Source organism: Balaenoptera musculus, chromosome 3, assembly GCF_009873245.2.
Source record: "Balaenoptera musculus isolate JJ_BM4_2016_0621 chromosome 3, mBalMus1.pri.v3, whole genome shotgun sequence".
Classification (NCBI taxonomy): Eukaryota; Metazoa; Chordata; class Mammalia; order Artiodactyla; family Balaenopteridae; genus Balaenoptera; species Balaenoptera musculus.
Genome location: NC_045787.1, coordinates 159,400,794 through 159,427,294, shown reverse-complemented (window position 1 = coordinate 159,427,294; position 26,501 = coordinate 159,400,794). Strand labels below are relative to the sequence as shown.

At 46.0% G+C, this 26,501-nt stretch overlaps 1 protein-coding gene across 1 annotated transcript in view; it reads right to left on the bottom strand.

Moving 5' to 3' along the window:
• Positions 1-26,501, bottom strand: part of CPAMD8 (C3 and PZP like alpha-2-macroglobulin domain containing 8) — a 98,608-nt gene that overhangs the window by 43,131 nt on the left and 28,976 nt on the right. Inside the window, exons 14-20 of the mRNA XM_036849441.1 lie at positions 21,587-21,770; positions 20,098-20,270; positions 19,345-19,494; positions 18,811-18,972; positions 17,162-17,304; positions 13,719-13,781; positions 3,187-3,418 (exon numbers count right to left, since the gene is read on the bottom strand). Coding sequence (XP_036705336.1) covers positions 3,187-3,418; positions 13,719-13,781; positions 17,162-17,304; positions 18,811-18,972; positions 19,345-19,494; positions 20,098-20,270; positions 21,587-21,770 — 1,107 coding nt within the window. The remainder of the gene's footprint in view (positions 1-3,186; positions 3,419-13,718; positions 13,782-17,161; positions 17,305-18,810; positions 18,973-19,344; positions 19,495-20,097; positions 20,271-21,586; positions 21,771-26,501) is intronic.

Genomic DNA, 26,501 nt, shown 5'->3' with positions numbered 1-26,501 from the left:
TCAGGAAAAGCCAGAGATCTGGGCAGGGGGTGGATAAAATCTCTCGGTTTCCAGTGTCTTTGGCCTGGGGCTGCCCCTCCCATCTCTGCCCTTGGCGGGGAATGTGCCAGCAGCCTTGGGGGGGGGGCGGGTGCACACACGTGGGCAGGGCCAGGACAAGGTTAGGAGGCTCCCCCGGCTGGCTGGGGTGAGGCTGAGACCTGTAGCCTGACCTCCAGGCCAACCTGCGGAAAGCAGGCTTGCTCCCAGCTAGACCCCTGGCCCTGCACCCCACTCACTCCTCCATTCGCGGCCTCGGCTCCCAGCTCCCACTCCTGAGGGCTGCCCCTAACTCTGGGAGCCCACCTCCTCTCTCTTCCTGCCACCCCCCAGCTGACATCCAGGCTGAGATGGTGCAGAAGGATTACAAAGGCAGGGGAAGAGGGTGCCCCTGCCCTCCTGCAGCCACACTGATGCTCAGGCCCCCAAACACCCTTCCCCTATCCTGCCCCCACCTGACCCTGGTCCTCACGGCTCCCTCCACATTGCCTGCCATCCCTCCTCCTCATCAGGGTCTGAAATCCCCAAGCCCACCTCCTTGGGGTAGCTGTTATCGGTTGAATTGTGTCCCCCAGGAAGATATGTTGAAATCCTAACCCCCGGTACCTATAAATGTGACCTCATTTGGAACTATGGTCTCTGCAGATGTCATCAAGTTCCAATGAGGTCATTAGGGTAGACCCTAATCCAATAAGACAGGGACCCTTCTCAGAGGAAATTTGGACACAGAGATGTCTATTCACAGAAGGAAGATGATGTAAAGACACACAGAGAGAAGAAGGCCATGGGAAGACGGAGGCAAAGATTGGAATGTGGTAGCCACAAGCCAAAAGAACGCCAAGGATTTGGGGGCAGCTGCCAGAAGCAAGGAGAGAGGTCAGCGACAGACTGTCCCTCAGAGCCTCAAGAAGAAGCCAACCTTGCCCACACCTTGATCTTGGACTCCAGCCTCCAGAACTATGAGACAATACGTTTCCATGGTTTTGAACCACCCAGTTTGTGCTACTTTGTTATGGCAGCCACAAGAAACTGATACAGTAGCCTTTCCACCTCCTCTGAGAAGGAGTCATGCCCCTTCCCACTGCACAGCACCCTGCAGGCCCTGAGACCCCAAAAGCAGCATCAAGAAGATCTGTGGCACGTCCACGATCACTGTTCTTAGCACCTAGGTGGACTAACCCATTTAACCACCCGTTAAAAGACTCCTGTCTGCTTGACATTTGTAGAAACTGACACACCAATGGGTGGAATAATATGGCCAAGGTCGGTCAACTGAGATTCGGAGCACCTGCTCTGGGCACCACCAGGATTCCCTGCCTCTGTGCTGGGATCAGCACAACCCGACCCAAATCTGACCCATCGCCTGTTTCTGTGAGGCCAGGGAGCTAAGAATGGTTTTTACATTTTTTTTTTCAATGATTGAGGTGAGCGGGAATTTTTTTTAAAAAAAAAGAATGGTATTTTGTGACACATGAAAAGTAAATGAAATTCAAATTCCAAGTATCCAGAAATAAAGATTTATGGGAACACAGCCCGGCCCATTCATGGGTATATTGTCTGTGGCTGTTTTCCTGTTCAAAGGTAGCTGCAACAGAGACCCTCTGGCTGGCAAAGACTGAAATATTTACTATCTGGCCCTTTACAGAGAACATTTGCTGACCCCGTGAGGCAGGAGGTAGATGGCCCCTGGTTACAATAATTCTTTTACTGATCTTTGGCCCCTGCCTTCTTTTAATCTACTTGTTAAGCTTGTCTCTTCCAGATTACAACAGTTTCATATCAAGATAATGGTGATGCAGAGATTCCAGCCACTCCTCGGAACAGATCCTGCTGGAATAACAACAGAAGTCACCCTGGGGCCCCTTGATGAGATAAGGCGACAGCTCTGTGACCTCAACTGGGTAGGGTCTACCAGCCCCTTGCCAGCCTGAAGAAGCTACAGAAGACAGACTCTGTCGCCCTTTATCCTCCCAATAAAGATTTCTTGGGGTTCACATCTCTCAGGGGGGATTTGAGGTAGGAGGTAGAGGGGGCCCCTGGGCTGGACAGCTGGAGTTTGTCAAGCCCAGTAAATTGGAGCTTTGTTTTCCCTAGACACTCTAAGGCCAAAGTTAATGGCCGGAGCTGAGCTCTGCTGGAGTAAAGAGATAAGATGACCACTCCTAAGGTCACGGAGACCTCCCTGACTACACATGCGCAGAAAGGCTCCTCAGGGGTCAAAAAGGAGGGGGCACCACTCCATAATAGGTGATGCCAAAACTCCCACAGGCCTCTGTGCTAGAATCCATCTTGGCAAAAAGATACGCAAGCATGTTGGAGCGGGTCTTAGGGCAGGTCAGATGTGGGAGGAGAAGCGAGACAATTGGACAAAGGTAAACAAAGACGGGGAGAAGTGCCCTGTATAAATGATTTAACCGCCTCTGTACTGGGCTCCTTCTCATTAGGGAGGACGCCCACACCCTTTCTCTCTGGGTGTGTATCTCTGCCTTGCTCTGTCTTAAATAAACAACTGTTTCTCTGTGTGTTCTCCCACTTGTTGCGCTGTGTCTCTCATAATAAACTTCACCTGTTTCTGCAGGTTTTGCCTCTTTGAGAAATTCATTTTTCACACAGGGCAAGAGCCAGGGAAACTTTGCTTCTAGCCTCGAGCCCCTGGTGGTCTAGTGGCTAGGATTCCTGGTTTTCATCCAGGCTACCCAGGTCCAATTCCTGGGCAGAGAACTAAGACCCTGCTTCAAGACCGCTTGCTGCTGTCTCTCCGAGATCACCTGACTCCATGCCATTACATATGATACTCACCCTCCCACACCCCTGCAGGGTCAGGAGTCAACGACAGTGGCTCCGTCACATCTGTCACCCTCTAACCGCGCCATGCACACACTCCCACCCCCAACCTGCCCAGGTGTAGACAGCTGGTGAAGTAGAAGCTGACTCCTCTAGCCTCTGCCTCACTAATATCACAGATGCTGTCCCCCACGGCCCTCCAGGATAACCCCATTCCGCCCTGCCTGCCCCACATCCCAGGTGCTGTGCCCCTCCAACCCCTCCCCCCAGGATGACCCCACCTCCCTCTGCCTCCTGCCATTAAGGATGCCACCCCGCTCCCCCATAATGGGAAAGGCTGTGTATGGAGGGCGGGTTCGGTACCTCGACGCAGGTGTCCATGTAGTTGTAGATGCTGAGCGGGATCTTGGCCTGCTCCCCGCGGACCACGTTGGGGGGCAGGGTGAAGTCGACGAAGAAGGGCTTGAAGGTCTTCAGCAGAGTGGGCTCGGCAATGCCCAGGCCCCTCTCGGCAGACAGACCCACCGCCTCACCCACCCAGCTGGTGATGGAGTCGGGGACCCGCACGCTGAGTGTGTCCTCGCCTGATGGATCACTGCGGAAAGAGGGACAACCGTGTGCTCCTCTCCACGGCCGTGCCGCAGCGGCCAGGTGGGAACAGAGGAATCCAGCCGTATGGCCTTGGGCCCCAGGGTGGTGCCCCCTCCACTGCCCCGACAGCTTGGAAATAAGCATTAAAGGCACCCCACAGCGTGTGACGGGAGAAAGTCATCCCTCAGCCCTGACTCGCCATAATCGGAAACATGAATGTCTCTCAGGACAGCTGTGATCACAGGACCATCCAAAACATGGGTTCAGAGAGGCAAACTCTGGCAGTGTGTGCTCTGCCCAGTTTAGGGGAGAAAGACACTGAATCAAGGGGACTGGTCACTTAGAGCATGCTTGTGTCTCCCAGAAAGACAGGTCCACGTCCTAACCCCTGGTAACCTGTGAATGGGACATTATTTGGAAATAGGGTCTTTGCAGACGCCACTAGTTAAGAGGAAGCCACACTGGAGTAGAGTGGGCCCTAATCCATTGACAGGTGTCCTTATAAGAAGAGGGAAATTCAGACACAGAGAGAAGAAGGCCAGGCGAAGATGGAGGCAGAGACTGGAGTGATGAAGCTGCAAGCCAAGGAATGCCTGCCTGTGGGGGACACCCACACTTCCTGGCCTGGCATCCTTGTCCCATACACTCTGGCGGAGCCCAGCTCCCTGTTAAGAACGTATGTGTGATTTTTCAGGCCTGCCCACAGGCCTGCAGGTCTCACAGGGTGGGGGTAGGGTAAGGAGGTGAGGGGTGGGTGTGCACGGGGGTCTCTGAGGGGAGCTGCAGCCAAGGACTCAGGGCCCCCTGGCTGACCATGCTCTTTGCATGTTTGCATTCCCAGCCCAGAATTTCCACTCCCAGGTCTCTTTAGCATAAGTGACCATGGGCAGAAGTTTTCTTCAGACACCTCTGCCAAGGCCTCTTTATGGTCAGAAGGAAACACTGAAGACATCCTTCCCCACTTGGAGTACTTTCCCACTCCTAACTCTCTCCCCTGTCCACCCCCAACCCCACCCCATGGTCCATAAAGCTGCTGGAGCCTTCTGTTCAGGGCTCCCTCCAAGTGAGATGACCCCTATGTCTTGGCTGATCCACCTGACAGTGGGCCGTTCTGTGGGGCACAGAACAGGGGGAGACATACACAGAACACTCTACCCAACAACAACAATGGAACACACATTCGTCTGAAGTGCACTTGGGGTATTTTCCAGGACAGACCCATAGGTTAAGCTACAAACTAAGCCTCAATGGACTTAAAAAGAGAGATAGCATACAGAGTATCTTCTCTGACCACAATAAGATGAAGTTAGAAATCAACAAGAGAAGGAAAGCTGGAAAATTTACAAATTTGTGGAAATTAACACATTCTTAAACACCAAAGGATCAAAGAAGAGATCACAAAGGAAATTAAAAAGTACTTAGAACTCCCTCTTGCTAGAGCACTGGAATCACAACTAACTGCTGAACAATCATCGACAGGAAGACACTGGAACTCACTGAAAAAATACCCCACATGCAAAGACAAAGGAGAGGCTGCAATGAGACGGTAGGAGGGGTGCAATCACAATAAAATCAAATCCCATAACCGATGGGTGGGTGACTCACAGACTGGTGAACACTTATACCACAGAAGTCCACCCACTGGAGTGAAGGTGCTGAGCACCACATCAGGCTTCCCAACCTGGGGTCCAGAAACAGGAATTCCCAGAGAATCAGAGCTTGAAGGCTAGCAGGATTTGCTTGCAGGACTTCAACAGAACTGGGTGAAACAGCAACTCCACTCTTGGAGGGCACACACAAAATGTGTGCATCCGGACCCAGGGGGAAGGAGCAGTGACCCCATAGGAGACTGAACCAGACCTACCTGCTACTGTTGATGGGTCTTCTGCAGAGGTGGGGGTGCGCAGCTGTGGCTCACCGCGGGGACAAGGACACTGGCAGCAGAAGTTATGGGAAGTACTCACTAGCGTGAGCCCTCCCAGAGTCCTCCATTAGCCCCACCAAAGAGCCTATAGGCTCCAGTGCTGGGTCGCCTCAGGCCAAACAACCAACAGCGAGGGAACACAGCCCCACCCATCAGCAGACAAGTGGATTAAAGTTTTACTGAGCTCTGCCCACCAGAGCAACACCTAGCTCTACCCATCACCAGTCCCTCCCATCAGGAAGCTTGCACGAGCCTCTTAGATAGCCTCAACCACCAGAGGGCAGACAGCAGACACAAGAAGGACTACAATCCTGCAGCCTGCAGAATGAAAACCACATTCACATAAAGATAGACAAAATGAAAAGGCAGAGGATTATGTCCCAGATGAAGGAACAAGATAAAACCCCAGAAAAACAACTAAAAGAAGTGGAGATAGGAAACCTTCCAGAAAAAGAATTCAGAACAATGATAGTGAAGATGATCCAGGACCTTGGAAAAAGAATGGAGGCAAAGATCGAGAAGATGAAAGAAATGTTTAACAAAGACCTAGAAAAATTAAAGAACAAACAAACAGAGATGAACAATACAATAACTGAAATGAAAAATACACTACAAGGAATCAATAGCAGAATAACAGAGGCAGAAGAACAGATAAGTAATCTGGAAGACAGAATGGCGGAATTCACTGCCGAAGAACAGAATAAAGAAAAAAGAATGAAAAGAAATGAAGACAGCCTAAGAGACCTCTGGGACAACATTCACAATATAGGGGTCCCAGAAGGACAAGAGACAGAGAAAGGACCCGAGAAAATATTTGAAGAGATTGTAGTCAAAAACTTCCCTAACATGGGAAAGGAAATAGCCACCCAGGTCCAGGAAGTGCAGAGAGTCCCAGGCAGGATAAACCCAAGGAGAAACACGCCAAGACACATAGTAATCAAACTGAGAAAAATTAAGGACAAAGGAAAATTATTAAAAGCAACAAGGGAAAAACGACAAATAACATACAAGGGAACTCCATAAGGTTAACAGCTGATTTCTCAGCAGAAACTCTACAAGCCAGAAGGAAGTGGCACAATATATTTAAAGTGATGAAAGGGAAGAACCTACAACCAAGACTACTCTACCCGGCAAAGATCTCATTCGGATTCGACAGAGAAATCTTTACAGACAAACAAAAGCTAAGAGAATTCAGCGCCACCAAACCAGCTCTACAACAAATGCTAAAGGAACTTCGCTAAGTGGGAAACACAAGAGAAGAAAAGGACCTATAAAAACAAACCCATAACAATTAAGAAAATGGTAATAGGAACATACATGTCGATAATTACCTTAAACATGAATGGATTAAATGCTCCAACCAAAAGACACAGGTTCACTGAATGGATACAAAAACAAGACCCATACACATGCTGTCTACAAGAGACCCACTTCAGACCTAGGGACACATACAGACCGAAAGTGAGGGGATGGAAAAAGATATTCCACACAAATGGAAATCAAAAGAAAGCTGGATTAGCAATACTCATATCAGATAAAACAGACTTTAAAATAAAGAATGTTACAAGAGACAAGGAAGGGCACTACACAATGATCAAGGGATCAATCCAAGAAGAAGATATAACAATTATAAATATATATGTACCCAACATAGGAGCACCTCAATACATAAGGCAAATGCTAAGAGCTATAAAAGAGGAAATCAACAGTAACACAATAATAGTGGGGGACTTTAACACCTCACTTACACCGATAGACAGATCATCCAGACAGAAAATTAATAAGGAAACACAAGCTTTAAATGACACAGTAGACCAGATAGATTTAATTTATATTTACAGGACATTCCATCCAAAAACAGCAGATTACATTTTCTTCTCAAGTGCACATGGAACATTCTCCAGGACAGATCACATCTTGGGTCACAAATCAAGCCTCAGTACATTTAAGAAAATTGAAATCATATCAAGCATCATTTCTGACCACAACACTATGAGATTAGAAATGAATTACAGGGAAAAATATGTAAAAAACCACAAATACATGGAGGCTAAACAATATGTTACTAAATAACCAAGAGATCACTGAAGAAATAAAAGAGAAAATCAAAAAATACCTAGAGACAAATGACAATGAAAACACGATGTTCCAAAACCTATGGGATGCAGCAAAAGCAGTTCTAAGAGGGAAGTTTATAGCAATACAATCCTACCTCAAGAAACAAGAAAAATCTCAAATAAACAATCTAACCTTACACCTAAACGAACTAGAGGAAGAAGAACAAACAAAACCCAAAGTTAGTAGAAGGAAAGAAATCATAAAGATCAGAGCAGAAATAAATGAAATAGAAACAAAGAAAACAATAGCAAAGATCAATAAAACTAAACGCTGGTTCTTTGAGAAGATAAACAAAATTGATAAACCTTTAGCCAGACTCGTCAAGAAAAAGAGGGAGAGGACTCAAATCAATAATATTAGAAATGAAAAAGGAGAAGTTACAATGGACACCACAGAAATACAAAGCATCCTAAGAGACTACTATAAGCAACTCTATGCCAATAAAATGGACAACCTGGAAGAAATGGACAAATTCTTAGAAAGGTATAACCTTCCAAGACTGAACCAGGAAGAAACAGAAAATATGACCAGACCAATCACACATAATGAAATTGAAACTGTGATTAAAAATCTTCCAACAAACCAAAGTCCAGGACCAGATGGCTTCACAGGTGAATTCTATCAAACATTTAGAGAAGAGCTAACACCTATCCTTCTCAAACTCTTCCAAAAAATTGTAGAGGAAGGAACACTCCCAAACTCATTCTACATGGCCACCATCACTCTGATACCAAAACCAGACAAAGAGACTACAAAAAAAGAAAATTACAGACCAATATCACTGATGAATATACATGCAAATATCCTCAACAAAATACTAGCAAACAGAATCCAACAACACATTAAAAAGATCATACACCATGATCAAGTGGGATTTATCCCTAGGATGCAAGGATTCCTCAATATATGCAAATCAATCAATGGGATACACCATATTAACAGATTGAAGAATAAAAACCATATGATCATCTCAATAGATGCAGAAAAAGCTTTTGACAAAATTCAACACCAATTTATGATAAAAACTCTCCAGAAAATGGGCATAGAGGGAACTTACCTCAACATAATAAAGGCCATATATGACAAACCCACAGCAAACATCATTCTCAATAGTGAAAAACTGAAAGCATTTCCTCTAAGATCAGGAACAGGACAAGGATGTCCCCTCTCGCCACTATTATTCAACATAGTTTTGGAAGTCCTAGCCACGGTAATCAGAGAAGAAAAAGAAATAAAAGGAATCCAAATTGGAAAAGAAGAAGTAAAACTGTCACTGTTTGCAGATGACATGATACTATACATGGATAATCCTAAAGATGCCACCAGAAAACTACTAGAGCTAATCAATGAATTTGGTAAAGTTGCAGGATACAAAATTAATGCACAGAAAGCTCTTGCATTCCTATACACTAGCAATGAAAGATCAGAAAGAGAAATTAAGGAAACAATCCCATTCACCATTGTAACAAAAAGAATAAAATATGTAGAAATAAACCTACGTAAGGAGGTAAAAGACCTGTACTCAGAAAACTATCAGACACTGATGAAAGAAATCAAAGATGACACAAACAGATGGAGAGATAGACCATGTTCTTGGATTGGAGGAATCAATATTGCAAAAATGACTATACTACCCAAAGCAATCTACAGATTCAATGCAATCCCTCTTAAATTACCAACGGCATTTTTTACAGAACTAGAACAAAAAATCTTAAAATTTGTATGGCGAAGCAAAAGACCCCGAAGAGCCAAAGCAATCTTCAGGGAAAAAAACCGAGCTGGATGAATCAGACTCCCTGACTTCAGGCTATACTACAAAGCTACAGTCATCAAGACAATATGGTACTAGCACAAAAACAGAAATATAGATCAATGGAACAGGATAGAAAGCCCAGAGATAAACCCATGCACCTATGGTCAACTAATCTATTACAAAGGAGGCAAGGATATACAATGGAGAAAAGACAGTCTCTTCAATAAGTGGTGCTGGGAAAACTGGACAGCTACATGTAAAAGAATGAAATTAGAACACTCCCTAACACCATACACAAAAAGAAACTCAAAATGGATTCGAGACCTAAATGTAAGACCAGACACTATAAAACTCACAGAGGAAAACACAGCAAGAACACTCTTTGACATAAATCACAGCAAGATCTTTTTTGACCCACCTCCTAGAGTAATGGAAATAAAAACAAAAGTAAACAAATAGGACCTAATGAAACTTAAAAGCTTTTGTACAGCGAAGGAAACTATAAACAAGACGAAAAGACAACCCTCAGAATGGGAGAAAATATTTGCAAATGAATCAACGGACAAAGGCTTAATCTCCAAAATATATAAACAGCTCATGCAGCTCAATATTAAAAAAAACAAACAACCCAATCAAAAAAAGGGGAGAAGACCTAAATAGACATTTCTCCAAAGAAGACATACAGATGGCCAAGAGGCACATGAAAAGCTGCTCAACATCATTAATTATTAGAGAAATGCAAATCAAACTACAATGAGGTATCACCTCACACCAGTCAGAATGGCCATCATCAGAAAATCTACAAACAACAAATGCTGGAGAGGGTGTGGAGAAAAGGGAACCCTCTTGCACTGTTGGTGGGAATGTAAATTGATACAGTCACTATGGAGAACAGTATGGAGGTTCCTTAAAAAAACTAAACCTAGAATTACCATATGACCCAGCAATCCCACTACTGGGCATATACCTAGAGAAAACCATTATTCAAAAAGACATGCACTCCAGTGTTCATTGCAGCACTATTTGCAATAGCCAGGTCATGGAAGCAACCTAAATGCCCATCGACAGAAAAATGGATAAAGAAGATGTGGTACATATATACAATGGAATATTACTCAGCCATAAAAAGGAACGAAATTGGGTCATTTGTAGAGACATGGATGGACCTAGAGACTGTCATACAGAGTGAAGTAAGTCAGAGAGAGAAAAACAAATACTGCATATTAATGCATATATGTGGAATCTAGAAAAATGGCACAGATGAACTGCTTTGCAAGGCAGGAATCGAGACACAGATGTAGAGAACAAACATATGGACACCAAGTGGGGAAAACGGGGTGGGTGGTGGTGGTGGTGGGATGAATTGGGATATTGGGATTGACATATATACACTAATATATATAAAATAGATAGCTAGTAAGAACCTGCTGTATAAAATAAATAAGTAAAATAAAATTCAAAAAGAAAAAGAAATGTTTTTGCAAAGATAAATGATATTTCAAAAATTAACTGTTATACTTTGCTACTCAAATTATCTCTGGATTTGAAAGAAATTTTTTTAAATCTCTGCAAAAAAAAAAAAAAAGTACTTAGAGATGAATGAAAACAAAAGCACAACACACCAAAACTCACAGGATACATCAAAAGCAGTGTTAAGGGGGAAATTCATAGCTGTAAATGCTTACATTAAAAAATAAGATCTCAAATAAACAGCCTAACTTTGCAACTTAAAGAACTTGAAAAAGAAAAACTAAGGAGATCAAATAATAAAGAAGCAGAAATAATAAAGATCATAGCAGAAATAAATGAAATAAAGAATACAAAAATAATAGAGAGGGACTTCCCTTGTGGTCCAGTGGTTAGGACTCTGCACTCCCAATGCAGGGGGCCCAGGTTCGATCCCTTGTCAGGGAACTAGATCCCGCATGCTGCAACTAAAAGGATCCCATATGGTGCAATGAAGATCTCGCGTACCGCAACTAAGACACAGCACAGCCAAATAAATAAATAAATAAATAAATAAATTTTTTTTAAAAAAGAAAAATCATAGAGAAAATCAATGAAACCAAAAGTTGGTTCTCTGAAAAGATTAATAAAATTGACAAACCTTTAGCAAGATGATCTAAGAAAAAAGAGAAACGACTTCAATTACTAAAATCCAAAACGAAAGTGGGGACATTATTACCGATTCCACAGAAATAAAAAAAGATTTTAAGAGACTACAATGAACTACTGTACACCAACAACTTGGATAATCTAGATGAATGGACAAATTCTTAGAAACACAAAACCTGCCAAGACTGAATCACAAGGAAATAACAAATCTGAATAGATCTCAAACAAGTAAGGAGATTGAATCAGCAATCAAAATCTTCCCAAAAAGGGAAGCTCTGGATGTGATGGCTTCGCTGGTAAATTCTATCCAACATTTAAAGAAGAACCCTTGTGCACTGTTGGTGGGAATGCAAAATGGTGCAACCACTGTGGAAAACAATATGGTGAATTCTCAAAAAATTAAACACAGAATTACCGTATGATCCAGCAACTCCACTTCTGGGTATATACCCAAAAGAACTGAAAGCAGGATCTCAAAGTGATATTTGCACACCCATATTCATAGAAGGATTATTCCTAATAACCAAAAGGTGGAAGCAACCTAAGTGTCCACCAAAGGATGAATGCATACACGAAATGTGGTCCACACATACAACGGAATGCTATTCAGGCTTAAAAAGAAAGCAAATTTTGACACATGCCACAACAAGGATGAACCATGAGGACACCATGCTAAGTGAAATGAGCCAGTCACAAAAGGACAAATAACTATATGATTCCACGTACATGAGGTCCTTAGAGCAGTAAGATTCATAGAGACAAAAAGTAGAAGAGTGGACGCTAGGGGGCTGAGGGGAGGGAGGATTGGGGAGTTAGTATTTAATGGGGACATAGTTTCAGTTTTGCAAGATGAAAAGAGTTTTGGAGACAGAGGGTGGTGATGGCAGCACAACAATACGAATGCACTTATTACCACTGAACCGTACACCCAAAAATGGTTAAGGTGGTAAATTTTATGTTACGTGTATTTTACCAATTTTAAAAATTAGAAAAGAAAAAAAAAAAAGAGCTGACGAGTCCTTGCCTGGGCCCAGCAGGAACCTGCTCCTTGGTCTCAGATCTGTACTCTCTGACTCATCCTTGCTCCAGCCGACAGAGGGAGAGAGAACGTCTCAAATCCCAAATGCCTCCCAGCAACCCTCTGTGGCTCTCCACACCCCCACCACAGACCACACGGCCTTCACACTCCCTGCCTCGTCCTCTTAGCCCCACCTGCCTCATCCCAACCATGTGGAAATCACCAGCCTCTCCCATGCCCCAACTCTTGCCCATGCTGGTCCCGCCTCCTGGATACCCTTCCCCCCTTCTTGTTTATCTATCCTGTGGGACCCAGCTTGGGCTCCACCTGCCCTGGGAGTCTCTCTGGCTTCCCCAAAGGGTCCCTCTACTTCCTCCCAAGCCCCGGGCCAAGCCCTCCATGAGAACACTGGCCCTACTGAAGCATGAAGCCTTTGGGGGCATAAAACATAAATTCTACACGTGAGGGGACCCTATCTGCCTTGTTCAAGGTGCCATCCCTGGCACCAAAAACACTACCCAGCACCCAAAACATCACCCAGCACACAGAAAATAGATACATTTTTACTTTCCATACATCTCTGATGATGGACCGACAGCCCATCTTAAATCTGGACTCCCAGAACAAAATGCAGTAATCAGCTTCTGTTCTGACCAGCGGGGAAGACCTCCCATAATGGGGACACGCACATCCGTGAAAGCAGCCTGAGGAACCCCCAGCTGAGTGCTTGGCTCTGTGCTGAGCATGTGCCATGGCATCTCATGCCAAGAAGGAGACCCCAGCTCAGCAGCAGGTCCACCCGCTGGCCAACCCACTGGCCCCAGGGTCTGAACTTTCATGCCTAACTGGTTTCCCAGGGCAAGTCACCACTACCTTCTGACACTAAGCATTGAAAGAAAAAAGCCAACTGCATCTGGCAAGAATTTAGCACAGCACTGCTGCTTCAAGGCGAACTAAAAGAGAAAACAATGTAGAAAGGAAATGTGCTGAGAGAAGCAGCCTGTTCTGCGGGCAGGAGCCTGAGTCCCCGGAGGAGTGAGGAGGGGGTGGGTGGGTGGAATTGAGTTCATGTTCCAGGGAACTGTAATCATTTTAATGAGCTCGTTATATAAACAGAGCGGATAGAGTTACCCCAAGAGGGAGTTGTTAAGAGGCATGAAGCCCTCAAATTTCATATTTCATGGGCAGATGTCTGAGGCTGCAGAGGGATTTGGGGCTGACTTCATAGCTTTGAGTTTTATGTGTTAGAAAAGGATGCCCAATGTCTTACTCAGATGTTGGTGTCAGATCTCCAGGCAAACCGACTGGGAACCATCTTTCATGAGTGCCTCTGAGTCAGCCCACAAAGGCAGCAAAGGAAAGAAATCATACTGTACCTGATGTTGAGACAGTGCCAAATCCATGTGTCAGGGAAGTAGGTTCTTTTCCTCTTCTCTGCTCTATGAAAATTTAAAAAAAAAAAAAAAGAGAGAAATGATTAAAGTTTCACGGACATAACTTAATTCTGTTACCTGGCAGGTTAACATTCTACTTGATTAGCCTATAACATGTTAATTCTCTTACCCAGCAGCTTAATATTCTACACGTTTTAATTCTCTGACCTGGAAAGGTCAGTATTCTACTCTAATAGGACACAATGTGTTAATTCTTTCACCTGGCAGGGTTAACATTCTACTTGATTAGGACTAGTAAAAGCGAGGCATCAAAGGCTTGACAGAGGCTTCTTAAAATGATAGTGGTGCCTCGCATCCTGAATTTAGAAGGTAAGAAGGGCCACATCGGGACCACCCCATGTCCTCTCCTTTGTTAATTTCCCTCCCTGGGTTTGCCATGTTTTTCTGCATCATTACATAGAGCTCTCCTATCCCCTCTCCCCCTTCCTCTGTGCTTTCATTTTTTTTTTTAAGTTTTTTTTAATTGAATATAGTTGACTTAACGACGTTGTGTTAGTTTAGTTTCTGAAGTACAGCAAAGTGATTCAGTTATACATATATACATTCTTTCATGTGCTTTCATTCTTGGTTTATCCTCAGAAGCCTCACAGCCCACCTTCCTCAGGGGTTGTCCTATTCTTTTTTTTTTTTTTTTTTACAGTCTTTATTGAATTTGTTACAATATTGCTTCTGTTTTATGTTTTGGTTTTTGGGCCCCGAGGCAGGTAGGGTCTTAGCTCCTCAACCAGAGATCGAACCTGCACCCCCTGCATTGGAAGGCAAAGTCTTAACCACTGGACTGCCAAGGAAGTCCTGGGACTGTCCTATTCTTTAAAAAAATAATATTAATAAGCCCTACTTGACATCTGGCAAAACTTCTCAAGATTAAAAATGCTCACATCTCTTTCAACCTGAGGTTACCTCTCCCAGGGATGGACCCTGAAATTAACCACAGACACATGTGCAAAGACAGACTATGGTGTGGTTCACTGCAGCACTGTGAGAAATAACAAACAGCCAAAATCTCCATCAATAGGGCGTTTGGTTAATCAAATGATAGTACATTCACACAATGGAATATTACATGTCAGTGAAAAAGGGTGAGGTAAGTATATATGTACTGGTATGGAATGGTCTCTAAGGTTTATCGCTGACTTTTAAAAGGAAGGCACAGAACAGTATTATAGTATTCTCCCATTGCGTTTTTTTTTTTTTTAAATCCTTGTGTATACACAGAAAATTTCTAGAAGGATATCTAAGGAATTATTGACCATTATTGCCTCTTAGAAGGGAACGGAGGATCTGGAGGAGGGAGGGAGACTTCCATTTCATTATATACCCTTTCATACTCTTTGAAAAAAGATTTAACCACATGCATATGGTTAAGAAAAATATCCTTCAGAATAAGGATGCATTATCCAATTACAAAAAGGCAAAACCACTTGCTTTTTAAGGCATTTCTTATGCCTTTCTGCACTGGGATTTACAATTCCCTTTGAGGTTTTGGGTTTCGAGGCTGCTTGCATATCCACTTCAGGCCAAGCTCTCAGGAGGCACGCACATGGGAGGCTCCAGGCTTCCAGAGTAGTGTCTGGCTGAAGGATGCTCAGGGGCCAATACTCCACCTCCTCACTCAACCACATCTCAGAAATGCCTTTGTGTGTGTCTAAAGTACCATAGGGGGAGCCTGGTCTGCCTATGCCCTGATGTGGAGTTTGGAAACGAGGACCCCTGTGGACCTGTTAAATGTGTGACTTGGGCAGGAAGAACCTAGGGGATCCAGGTATCCAGAAATCACTGCAGAGGAGACTGGGGGGACTGGGAAGGTTCCCAATCTGGGAAGAGAGGGCTTGAAAGAAGAAGAGGGCTTTCATGGACAGGCCTGCCAGGGTGGGAGATCCTCTGGGCCACTTCTGGCTCAGAACAAGGGCTAAGGAGTCTGGGTGCCACCCTCAAGGTCTCCAAAGAGACCCAGATACTGGGGCACTGCTGACCACACTGACCCCATCCCTGGCCCACTTGGTTCTGTGCCTCTCACTGAATGAGTTGGCAGGAAAGGGTACATCCAAGGCCTGCCTCCCCTTTCCCAGCCTACACACCCCTAAATTCAGAGAGAGTGAAAAGGCAAGTTGAGGAGCTAGTGGGAGGGGCAGAGAATGAAGAAGGTGGGAAAGAAGACAGGTCGGTGATGGGGGAGCAGAAGGGAGGGGACAAAGGGGGAGACAGGAGAGAACAGGAAACACTACCTCCTGTGAAACAAAGGTTTCCATGAGACCAGGGACAAAGCCACAAATCTAAGGGGAGATGTGAACTCCTCTCTCTCAGTAATTGATAAGTTAGCAAATAAACAAAGAAACAAAATGAGCAAGGATATGGAGGGTTTGGGCACCATCTACCATAGACTTGACCAAAAGGACTCATAGAGAATCCTATACCCAATGACAGGAGCTTGGACATTCTTTTCAAGTAGATATGAGCATTTACAAAAACAGATCATATACCATATAGCCAGTCTCCAAAATAAAAACCAGATGATGGGTATCATACAGACTATGTTTGTTGACCATAGTGGATATCATACAGACCATGTTCCCTGGCCATGATGCACATCTGACACAAATTTATAAAACACATAAAATAATAATAATTTTAAAAATCACTTGAAAATTGAAAACACATCTGGGTAAGTCACTTGCCACATCTGGGCAAATCAATTTTTCCGCTAGTAAGAATCTATTTGGAAGCCAGCAATAATGGAAACACTTCATAGCACAACTTGGGTGCAGCCAAAGCAACACTCTGAGGCTTAAACATTTGATTTAAAATAAGAAAGACTGAAAAGTAATTACTTGGTGTCTAACTCCAAAAGGTAAAGAGTTGGAGGGGAAGGGGGAAGAGAGAGGAAGAGAAGGAAGGAGGAAATGGTGGGAGGAAGGAGAAAGGGTAATAGAAAGAATTTTCTAAGCAGAGTGTCTGGGAGTGGGAGGATAAAGCCGCAGTTTCCCATCCTGCCCCAATTTGTCTGTCCCTACGCAGATCTGCTCCCCTGTTACACCTTCCTCTCTCTTCTGCACCCCCAACCCCCAATTCCGTGCACTTGGATGGGTCCAAGGACCAGGGGGAGCAGGGCCAAAGTGCTCAGTGCCCCAGCCCACTAGGCCATTGGTGAGTCTGGCCCCAAGGAGACATTGGGCAATGTCTGAAGACATTTTTGGTTGTCACAACTGGGGGTAGGGGCGGGGGGTTACTGGCATCTGGTGTTTGGAGATCAGGGATGCCACTCAACACCCTACAATGCGTGGGACAGCCCCACTGCAGAAAATGATCCAGCCCCAAATGTCAACAGTATGAGTTTAAACAACCTGGCTCGAGGCAGTGGCAATTACCTGGGGGGTTGTCTGGAGGACACTGCTGCCATCAGGCTCCCTGTGTGGGGCTGGAAGGCAGGGATAGCCTCATCAGTGTACAGGCCGCCGTCTTGCCGGTGGTTCAGGCTCACCAGGTCTGTCATCACCACCAGTCCTGTTTCCTAGGCAACAGACAACGCCCAGACCCACAGTGGGGAAGTGGACATTGTAGTCCCAGAGGTCACTGCCCCAACATCACTGCTGCGTAGCCCTGAGGGAGTCAGTCCTCTCTCCAGGCTTGGTGACACGGACTAAGGGGGTCATGGGACCCAGTAACCATCCAGGGCAGAGCAGAGGGGAGGCCAGCGCGTTTGTGGTCTAGGCACAAAAGGCCACATCTTGTATGATTCCATTTATATGAGATGTCCAAAACCACAGGCAGATCAGTGGTTGCCAGGTGCTGGGGGAGGGTGGGTGTCGAGCGACTGCTAATGGGGACAGGTCTCCTTTTGGGGTGATGGAAATGTTCTGGAAATAGACAGAGGTGCTGGTTTGCACAGCACTGTGAATGTACTAAATGCCACTGAATTGTTCACTTTAAAATGGGTTAATTTTCTGCTATGTGAATTTCACCTCTATTTAAAACAAATCAATTGGTGTAGTGCCTAATCCGGACCAAGAGCCAATGACTGTGGGCTTCAGTTATTACTGTTATAATATAGGGACTTCCCTGGTGGTCCAGTGGTTAAGACTTCACCTTCCAGTGTAGGGGGTGCGGGTTTGATCCCTGTTCGGGGAGGTAAGATCCCACGTGCCTCACGACCAAAACACGTAAAACAGAAGCAATTGTAACAAATTCAATAAAGACTTTAAAAAAATGGTCCATATCCAAAAAATTCTTTAATAAAAAAATAATATATATGTATATATATTGGTATATATATTTGATACAGCAAAATGTTAACTGTGGGATCCAAGTGGTGGATCTACAGGTGTTCGCTAATTTGTTCAACTTTTCTGTATGTTTGAAAATTTTCCATAATAAAAATGGGAGGAAAAGGATGCCTTTTATTTATTTTATTTTTTTTTTGGCCATGCCGCATGGCTTGCAGGATCTTAGTTCCCTGACCAGGGATTGAACCCAGGCCCCAGCACTGAAAGCACAGAGTCCTAACCACTGGATCACCAGAGGATTTCCAAGGATGCCTTTTAAATGATTTAAAACCTGGGATGAAAAGTGCCCTCATGCATTTGAGTGGAGACCGCCAGCATGCTAAAGTGGGCTAGAATGACATTTGTGTGTATTGTGTCTCCAGCAGCGCCCTGGTCCCTGGAGCCAGGAAGGAACGGGACAGATTTGAGCTATAAATGTCAGCAAGGGTGAGGCCACCACCTGAGAACACGGCACCTGCACCCACAGTGTAGGTTTTCCTTCCACCAAAGCACTTTCATCGTCATTGCTCCAGAACAAGTTCAAGTTACCAATGGGTACTCATTCTGCTCTCGTCCGTTTTGCAAATTGGGAGGGTCCACATATGAGCTTCCACTGGGGAGAATCAAAAAAGATTCTGCAATGCTATAAGTTTGATAACTTCCACCCCAACCCATCTCTGTACCCCGAGACCCTTTGTTTCAAAGGAAGAGGAGCTCAGAAGGGGGCGGTGGGGTCCAAGACCACCTCTCCTTACGGCAAAGGCAAACCCGGAGTCCTTGGTGACGCCCCAGGGCCACAAGAAGATGGAGGAGCGCCGGCGTCGTCGGGCCATCAGCCCAGCCCACCAGAAGGGTCCATCCTCCCTGGACACCCCGAAAGCATCGGAAACATCATAATCTTCCAATTCCCGGAAAACCTACAAACAAAGGGGAGCAGGAACTGGTCAACTGAGGGTTTCTTTTCAACCCAAACTGGCCTGGCATGCTCCCATCTCAACCTCCTCTCACATGTATCACTTGGAACCAATCTTAGGAGACAGGAGTTGGTGGCATTAACCCATTTTTAAGATGGGCAGCATGGGGCTGAAGAGGTGGGACCCGGAAAATGTCACATTGGATTTGACTCCAAGATCTTTTAACTGCACCCAAACAGCGACAAGGATGGGGTTTGCTGAGAATGAACCCAGTGAAGACAGACAATCTGGATTTATACGGGGCTTTTCAGTTATTGGAAAGGAAGAAACGTCCGTGAAGATGCTGGAGCCCAGCGCCCAAGGGCCCCCGCTCACCTGGGTGGGAGTCAGCCGAAACCCAGACCTGAGCAAGTAGATGCTCTTGTCAACCGCAGCAACACACACGCAGCTGCCCCTTGCAGCCCTGACCCGCAGATCGATGACTTCCCCGGGTTGGGTCTCATTTGCTGAATATGTCAGTGAAACCTGGACCCAAACACAGCAGAAAAATCGGGAGCTTGGCCAAATTCTCCAGACCCACCCACGCACCCTCTCTGCCCTCCGAGAAGAGTCGGTCCTCGCCAGCTCAGCTGGGACCCTGGCTTTGCTGCCCAGATGAGGACAAGGATGGGAGGCTGAATGACGGGAACTAGGCTAGTGCAACTGGTACATTCTGTGCAGAAGATGGGAGGGGAGAAGAGAGGTGGGGAGATGGGCGGTGACAGAGGACATGTTGCAGCCAGTTTTGGAGGGTGCAGGGAGAGGACGTGGGGGGCTGAGCCCGTCTGGGGGGACATGAGTGGTGTCCCTTAGGTCTGGAGCCCAGCAGGGAGAGAGAACTGCTGTCCACTTTTCCTGTGTGTAATGAAGGCAATCCCCACTTGGGTGACTTTTGGAGGATCTCCAGTAAAGACGCAACTTAGGATCCTGAAGGTAGGGCAACCCTTAAAAGTCCTGCCTGTCATACTATGTGAGGTCTGACGGGCAGCTTTGCGAAGTCCACCCCAGCCTCGACACCCTGGAGCCCTCAGCCCTGATGACTCTTGCCCATCTCCTCTCCCTCCCCCAGTTTGGTTCCCGATGCTCTACCTGGTTTTCAAAGAAGGTCTCAACAGCAAACTGGAGGCTGTCAGCCACGCCTTCTCCATTCTCCCTGACGTAGAAGGCCAGCAGGCGGCCGAGGGGGACCATGCTGGGGGTCACGGTCAGCCGGAGAGAGGTCACGCACACATTGACCTCTGCTGCTGGGGCTGGAGAGGGCTCTTAGACAAGTCAAAGGTGGGGAGAGACATGAAAACTCAGCATCCCACAGTAGAACCACTGATGCCCCAGTTGCCCTGGGGGTTACATAGGGTGTAGCACGAAGAGATGCCAGCCCAGGGCTGGCCCAGGGCAACTACTCCATGAATACTCACATCCCCTGTTATTTCACCCAGAAGGGAAGATAAGCCCAAGAGGATGTGGGTGCACAATGTCCAAAGCACCATTCAGGCCAGTGGTTCTCAACCATGGCAATGCTACTCCCCAGGGGACTTTTGGTAATTTTGGTTGTCACAACTTGGGGGTGTTACTGGCATCTAGTGAGTGGAGGCCAGGGATGCCATCCAACACCCTACAATGCACAGGACAGCCCCACAGAGAATAATCCGGCCCCAAACATCAGTAGTGTGGAGGATGAGAAAGTGACTTGGATGAGAGAGACCCTGTCTGACGTCCTGTCTGCCTGTCTGCCTGCCTTCCTACCCATCATCCATCTAACTATCCATCCATCCATCCATCCATGACTCTATCTAACCATCCATCTATCAATTTATCTATTGATGATTCTATCTATAAAGCTATCTATTTATCCACCCACCTATCCATGACTCTATTCATCCATCAATTTATCTATTGATAATTCTATCTATGAATCTGTCTCCCTATCTATCTATCTATCTATCTATCTATCTATCTATCTATCTATCTATCTATCTCAGTGATTCACACCCAGGAGTCACTTTGCCCCCTAGAGACATTGGTGATATCTGGAGACATTTTAGGTCATCATACTGTGTGTAGGGGGGTTGCCACTGGCATCTAGTGGGGGGAGACCAGGTATGTTGCTCAGCACCCTACAGTGCACAGCACAGGCTCCACCACAAATAATATCCTGCAAGTGTCCATAGTCCTTAGTTAGGGGATCCTGCTTTAGGCAGAAGGGCTGTGAAGAGGAGGGGGCTGGGAAGATCCAGGGGAGGAGGTGGGTCTTGTGAGGAACACGTGGAGTCAAGGAGAGGGAAAAGAAGGACCCCTAAATGGGGAATCAGTCTGGGCAAAGGCAGAGGGGGCCTGGCAGATGGCAACCTGGCACAGCAGGGGCCCAGCCCATGGCAGCCTCAAGAGGAGCTGCCTCCAACAGCTGGTCACTGCCCACTCTCCTGGCCCCAACCCAGTCTTGCCTGGGACATGTGCCCTCCACCCTGAGGCAGGCCCCCCTCCTGGCTGCACCCTGCCTACTCCTCCTTGCTGGGGCGCCCACCCCAGTCTCAATGGTTCAGAAGGAATACAGGAACCTCCAGCCTGCGGCCTAGCTCACCTGTCTCGGAAAGGTGCATTAAGCGGATGGGTTTCTCCGGGGCTGCCCGCTTGCTTCTCTGCTGGGTGATGTGGGCAGGTTGCTGGCCCGAGAGCACAATGTTGCCCCTCGCAGCCACCTCATAGTACAGAGTGAAATTGCAGGGACACGTGGACTTCACTGGGAAATGGGCATCCTCCCCGACCTGTGGGAGACATGTAGCATGGGGAGCCATGCCTGGCACCCACAGCCCAGCACCAATGCCACAGCCTACCCTAGGGAGACGGCCACTGTGGGGCCACAGGGAGGCCAAGAAAGCTGAGGGAGGAGCACTGGCTTCAGAGCTGAGTGCTCAGCATCTGGTCCTGGCTGTGGCCACATCCCCATGGCAACCTCAGCTGATGCTCTGTAAATGGGGCTGTGCTGTGGATGAAATGTGATAAGGGTATGGAAACTCTCAGTGAGTGCAGTGTAGTAAGGATCTGAACCTAGCCCCAGAGAGGTCTGGCCTTTGTCCCCTGCTCCTGGGAGGTGATCTCTAAGGCCCTGAAATGCCCTGCCTGATGAGTCTTTGTTTACCTGGGGTCTGGGGCCACATCAGATACTAACAATATAATTTATGGTAGGGACATTGGGCCACACTATATCAGTTTGACCTCTGGAGGGGCTGAGACTAGGTTCGGCCAGGCAGGTGGTCAGCCATGTCTATGTGACTAACCTCCAATAAAAACCCTGGACACTGAGGCTCAGGTGAACATCCCTGGTTGGCAGTACACCATGCATGTAGTCACACATTGTTGGTGGCAAAGCAACACTGTCCTTGACTCTGTGGCGGGAGGACAACTGGAAGTTCACATTCAGAACTCACCTGGCCCCTGCCTTATGATCCTCTTGCCTTGCCTGATTTTAATCTGTATCTTTCACTGTATTAAACTGTAACTGTGATTCTAAGAGCTTTCAGTGATTCTGTGACTCCCTCTAGAGATTAAAGAAACTGAAAGTGGTTTGGTGACCTCCCAAATTCTGCAATTGGTGGGGGGGATGGTCTTGGGGACTATTCCCTAACTTCACAGGCACCAGTGCTGGCAATGGGCTGGAACTTCTCATTGGATATACACTTGATGAGTTGGGTTCTATCACAATCCCCAAGTTTCCAGAGGGGGTTTGGTCCCTTCCCAACATCAGTGAGTGGTGGGGACAGGATTCAAACCCCAAAGGGCTGAAGCCAGAGCCCCATGCTTAACCTCCAAGCTGCCCTCATTCCCTGTGTTACAGCTGAGGTCTCCCAGGTCCTGTGACCTCCCCAAGAGCTTGGAGTGTGACCATATCCAACACTGAGGTTACAGGCTGCATGAGAAGTCATCTTCTGGACTTTTGCCCCAGAGGTTCCCTCCTCTGCCCCATGTTTTACAATCCATGTCTCTCCCCAAACATCTGGGCCACCCTGAATGCCCAGAGGAGGGTAATCTGAGGTGGTGAGTGGTGAGTATCATTCTCACTGTGGGTCCTTGGGCAAGTCATTTCACCTCTCTGATCCTCAGTTTCCCCATTTGTAAAATAAGGTTATATCTCCTGGACAGAAGGTCCTGAGGATCCAGTGAAATGATGAATGTATCATTCTCAACACCACACCTGTTCACTGTAGGTAGTTAATAAATGTCATTCTACTTCCCACTGAAGACAAGAACCCACCTGTTTAAGGAGCTGGCCCAAAGGTACTCACTCCCACAGCCAAATTTGGGAAACTGGAGTAGCAGAAAGAAGAATGAACTCTTCAAGAGTGTCAAGGTCATGAAAGACAAGGAAAGACCAAGAAACCATCAGACTGGAGGACACGAAATGCAGTGTGAGATCCTGCATGGGATCCTGGACCAAAAAAAGCAGGTGCCTGGAAAAACTAGGGAAATCCAAATAAAGTCCGGGGTTTAGTTAATAGTCATGTCCAGTGCTGATTTCTCAGTTTTGACAAATGTGTCATGGTTTCATAAGATGGTAACATTAGGGGGAAGCCTAACAAAGTGCCAGTGGCCTTTTTTGTCCAAGTGTAAAAGCTGATCCTAAAATTCACATGGAAATGCAAAGGATCCAGGATAACCAAAACAATCTTGAAAAAGAACAAAGTTGTAGGACTCACACTTGCCAATTTCAAAACTTACTACAAAGCTACGGTATCAAGACAGTGTGGTATTGGTATAAGGACAGACATATAGATCAACAGGATAGAACTGAGAGTCCAGAAATAAACATCTGTGGCAAATTGATTCTCATCAAGGGTGCCAAGACCTTTTGATGGGGAAAGAACAGTCTTTGCAACAGATGATTCTGGAACAACTGGATCTCCACATTCAAAAGAATGAAGTTGGACCCTACCTCACACCATATACAAAAGTTAACTCAAAATGGTCCAAAGACGTAAACGTAAGAGCTAAAACCATAAACTGTTAGGAGAAAACATAGGGGCAAACCTTCATGACCTTGGATTTGGCAATGGTTTCTTTGAGATATGGCACCAAAAGCACAAACAACAAAAGAAAAATAATAGATAAATTGGATTTCACCAAAATTAAAAACCTTTGTTGCATCAGAGGACACTCTCAGGAAAGTAAAAAGACAACCCACAGAATGGGAGAAAATACTTCCAAGTCATATATCTGATAAGGGTCTAATGTCCAAAATATATAAAGTACTCTCACAAAAACAAAAAGACAAACAATTTAAAACACTAGGGAAAGAAAGCTGGATGAAGGATATGCAGGAACTCTCTGCACTCTATGAGCAACTCTTCTGTAAGTCTAAAGTTATTCCAAAATCTAAAATGAAAAAAGGAAGCATGGTGGTAACAGATTATAACACATTGAATAATTTTTTAGAAGTTCACAAGTCCATAGGCACACTGAAAACAACAATAATACAGCAAAAATAATAGTGGGGCAAGTTCTTTTTTCACCAGCTAATAAATTCAGCAGGAATGTCAGAATCATAATAAGTGCAGAAATCAGAATATCCATCATAAAGCCAACGTGATAACTGATGGCAGCAAGAATCATCAAAGATGCCAAAGGCATTGGGTGAAAGGTTGCTGGGGCTCAGGACACTGTGGCAGGGACCTCAGAGTGTCACCCAGATTATTTATTAGCCTCACCTGCAGAGGGAAAGAGCTGGTAGGAACCAGACCCAAACCAAGGATAAGATCAGCTTCAGCAAGGGTGGGGCTGCCCAAATCTGTGCCTCCTGATGGGACTCAACAAAAGCAGTACATACATAGTAGTTTTGCCAGAACCATGTTTTAACCTGAATCTCACTCATAATGTGGGATAATCTACAAGGTCACAGGCTTGAATTCTTTACAAAAGTCATGGCAATGAAAAGGCAGGGAGACTGTTCTAGATCAAGAACGATTACGGACACAGAAGAGCCAAATGCAACTTTTAAATTGATCCTGAGTAAAATGCATACGCACACACACATGCACACACAGGTGAGCACACACACGTGCACATGCACAAGCATGCATCTGCAAGACATGCATACACATGCACACTCACACGTGTGCACATGTGCAGGCATGCATGGGTGTGTACACACACTATATATAAACTATATCTCGAGGACACCTTTGAGAATCTGAATATTGCCTGTGAATTAAACAATATGATTGAGTTAATATAATTTTCTTAGATATAACAATGACCTTGCGGTCATGTTGAAGAACATCCCTATTTTTAAGACATATTATGCTCAAGTATTTAAGAGTGAAGCATCATATCTGTAATTTACTTTCAAATATTGCAGTCAAAAAAGGTGGAAAGAAATAGATGGATAAATAGGTGAGTGGATGGATGGATGGATGGATGGGTGGGGGAATGGGTGGTAGGTGGATGATGGGTGCATGGGTGGGTAGATGAGAGGATGGATGAATGGGTGGATATGTGAGTGGATGAGTGGATGGATGGGTGGATGGAGGATAGATGGATGGATGGATGGGTGGGTGGATGGACGGGCTGAGGATGGATGGATGGGTTGATGGGTGGTAGGTGGATGGATGGGTGGGTAGATGGGAGGATGGATGGATGGGTGGATGGGTGGGGGGATGGGTAGATGGGTGGGGGGATGGGTGGATGGAGAGATAAATAGATGAGTGGATGGATGGGTGGATGGGTAGATGGATGGGTAGGTGGGTGAGTGGGTGGGTGGGTAGATGGATGGGTAGATGGATGGAGGCAAAATATTAATTCATAAATCTAGGTGAAAAGCCTATGGTTATTTATTATACTTTTTTTTTTATTTCTCTCTAAATTTGTAAATATTCCTCCTTATAACAACACCCAAACAGAAGTCTCTTTCTGTTTGAGATGTTGGGAAAAAAAAGAAGGAAAGAGTGCAAATCTTTTTCTTCTTCTCACGAACTAACCCCATGGCATCAGAGCAACCCTAAAATATTGGGGTGAGAGCCCCATTTACAGAGCAGCTCCTCCCTGCACATCCCTTGGTGCTGGAGGAAGAAGAAAGGGCCCCAACACAGAGCTGGGACTGCACCAAGCATGGCCACTCTTGCCTCAATGCCCTGAGGTCACACTCAGGGCCCCTCGATGACAGTCTGGGACGGGGAGAGCTGGCGCCTGCTGACCTGACTGAGGCAGGACAGAGGTGTCCCTCCAAGAAGAAACTCTGAACGGCCCAGCCAAGTCCTCGCCTACGGGAACAGTGGTCCCAGCAGACATGACACAGGACTCCTTCCCACCCCCACAGGACGGTGGCCAACACCAGCATCCCCATGCTGCACGGATGGTTAAACAGTATTAAAACAAGAACAGCGTGTGCAGCCAAGCTGGGCACGACCTCACCGGAGTTTCTCATTCTCATAACCCCCACAGAGCGCCACTAAGCCCAGGGAATAGGCAGACCTGCCGTCTCAGTTCCTCCGAGCTGCATCCCA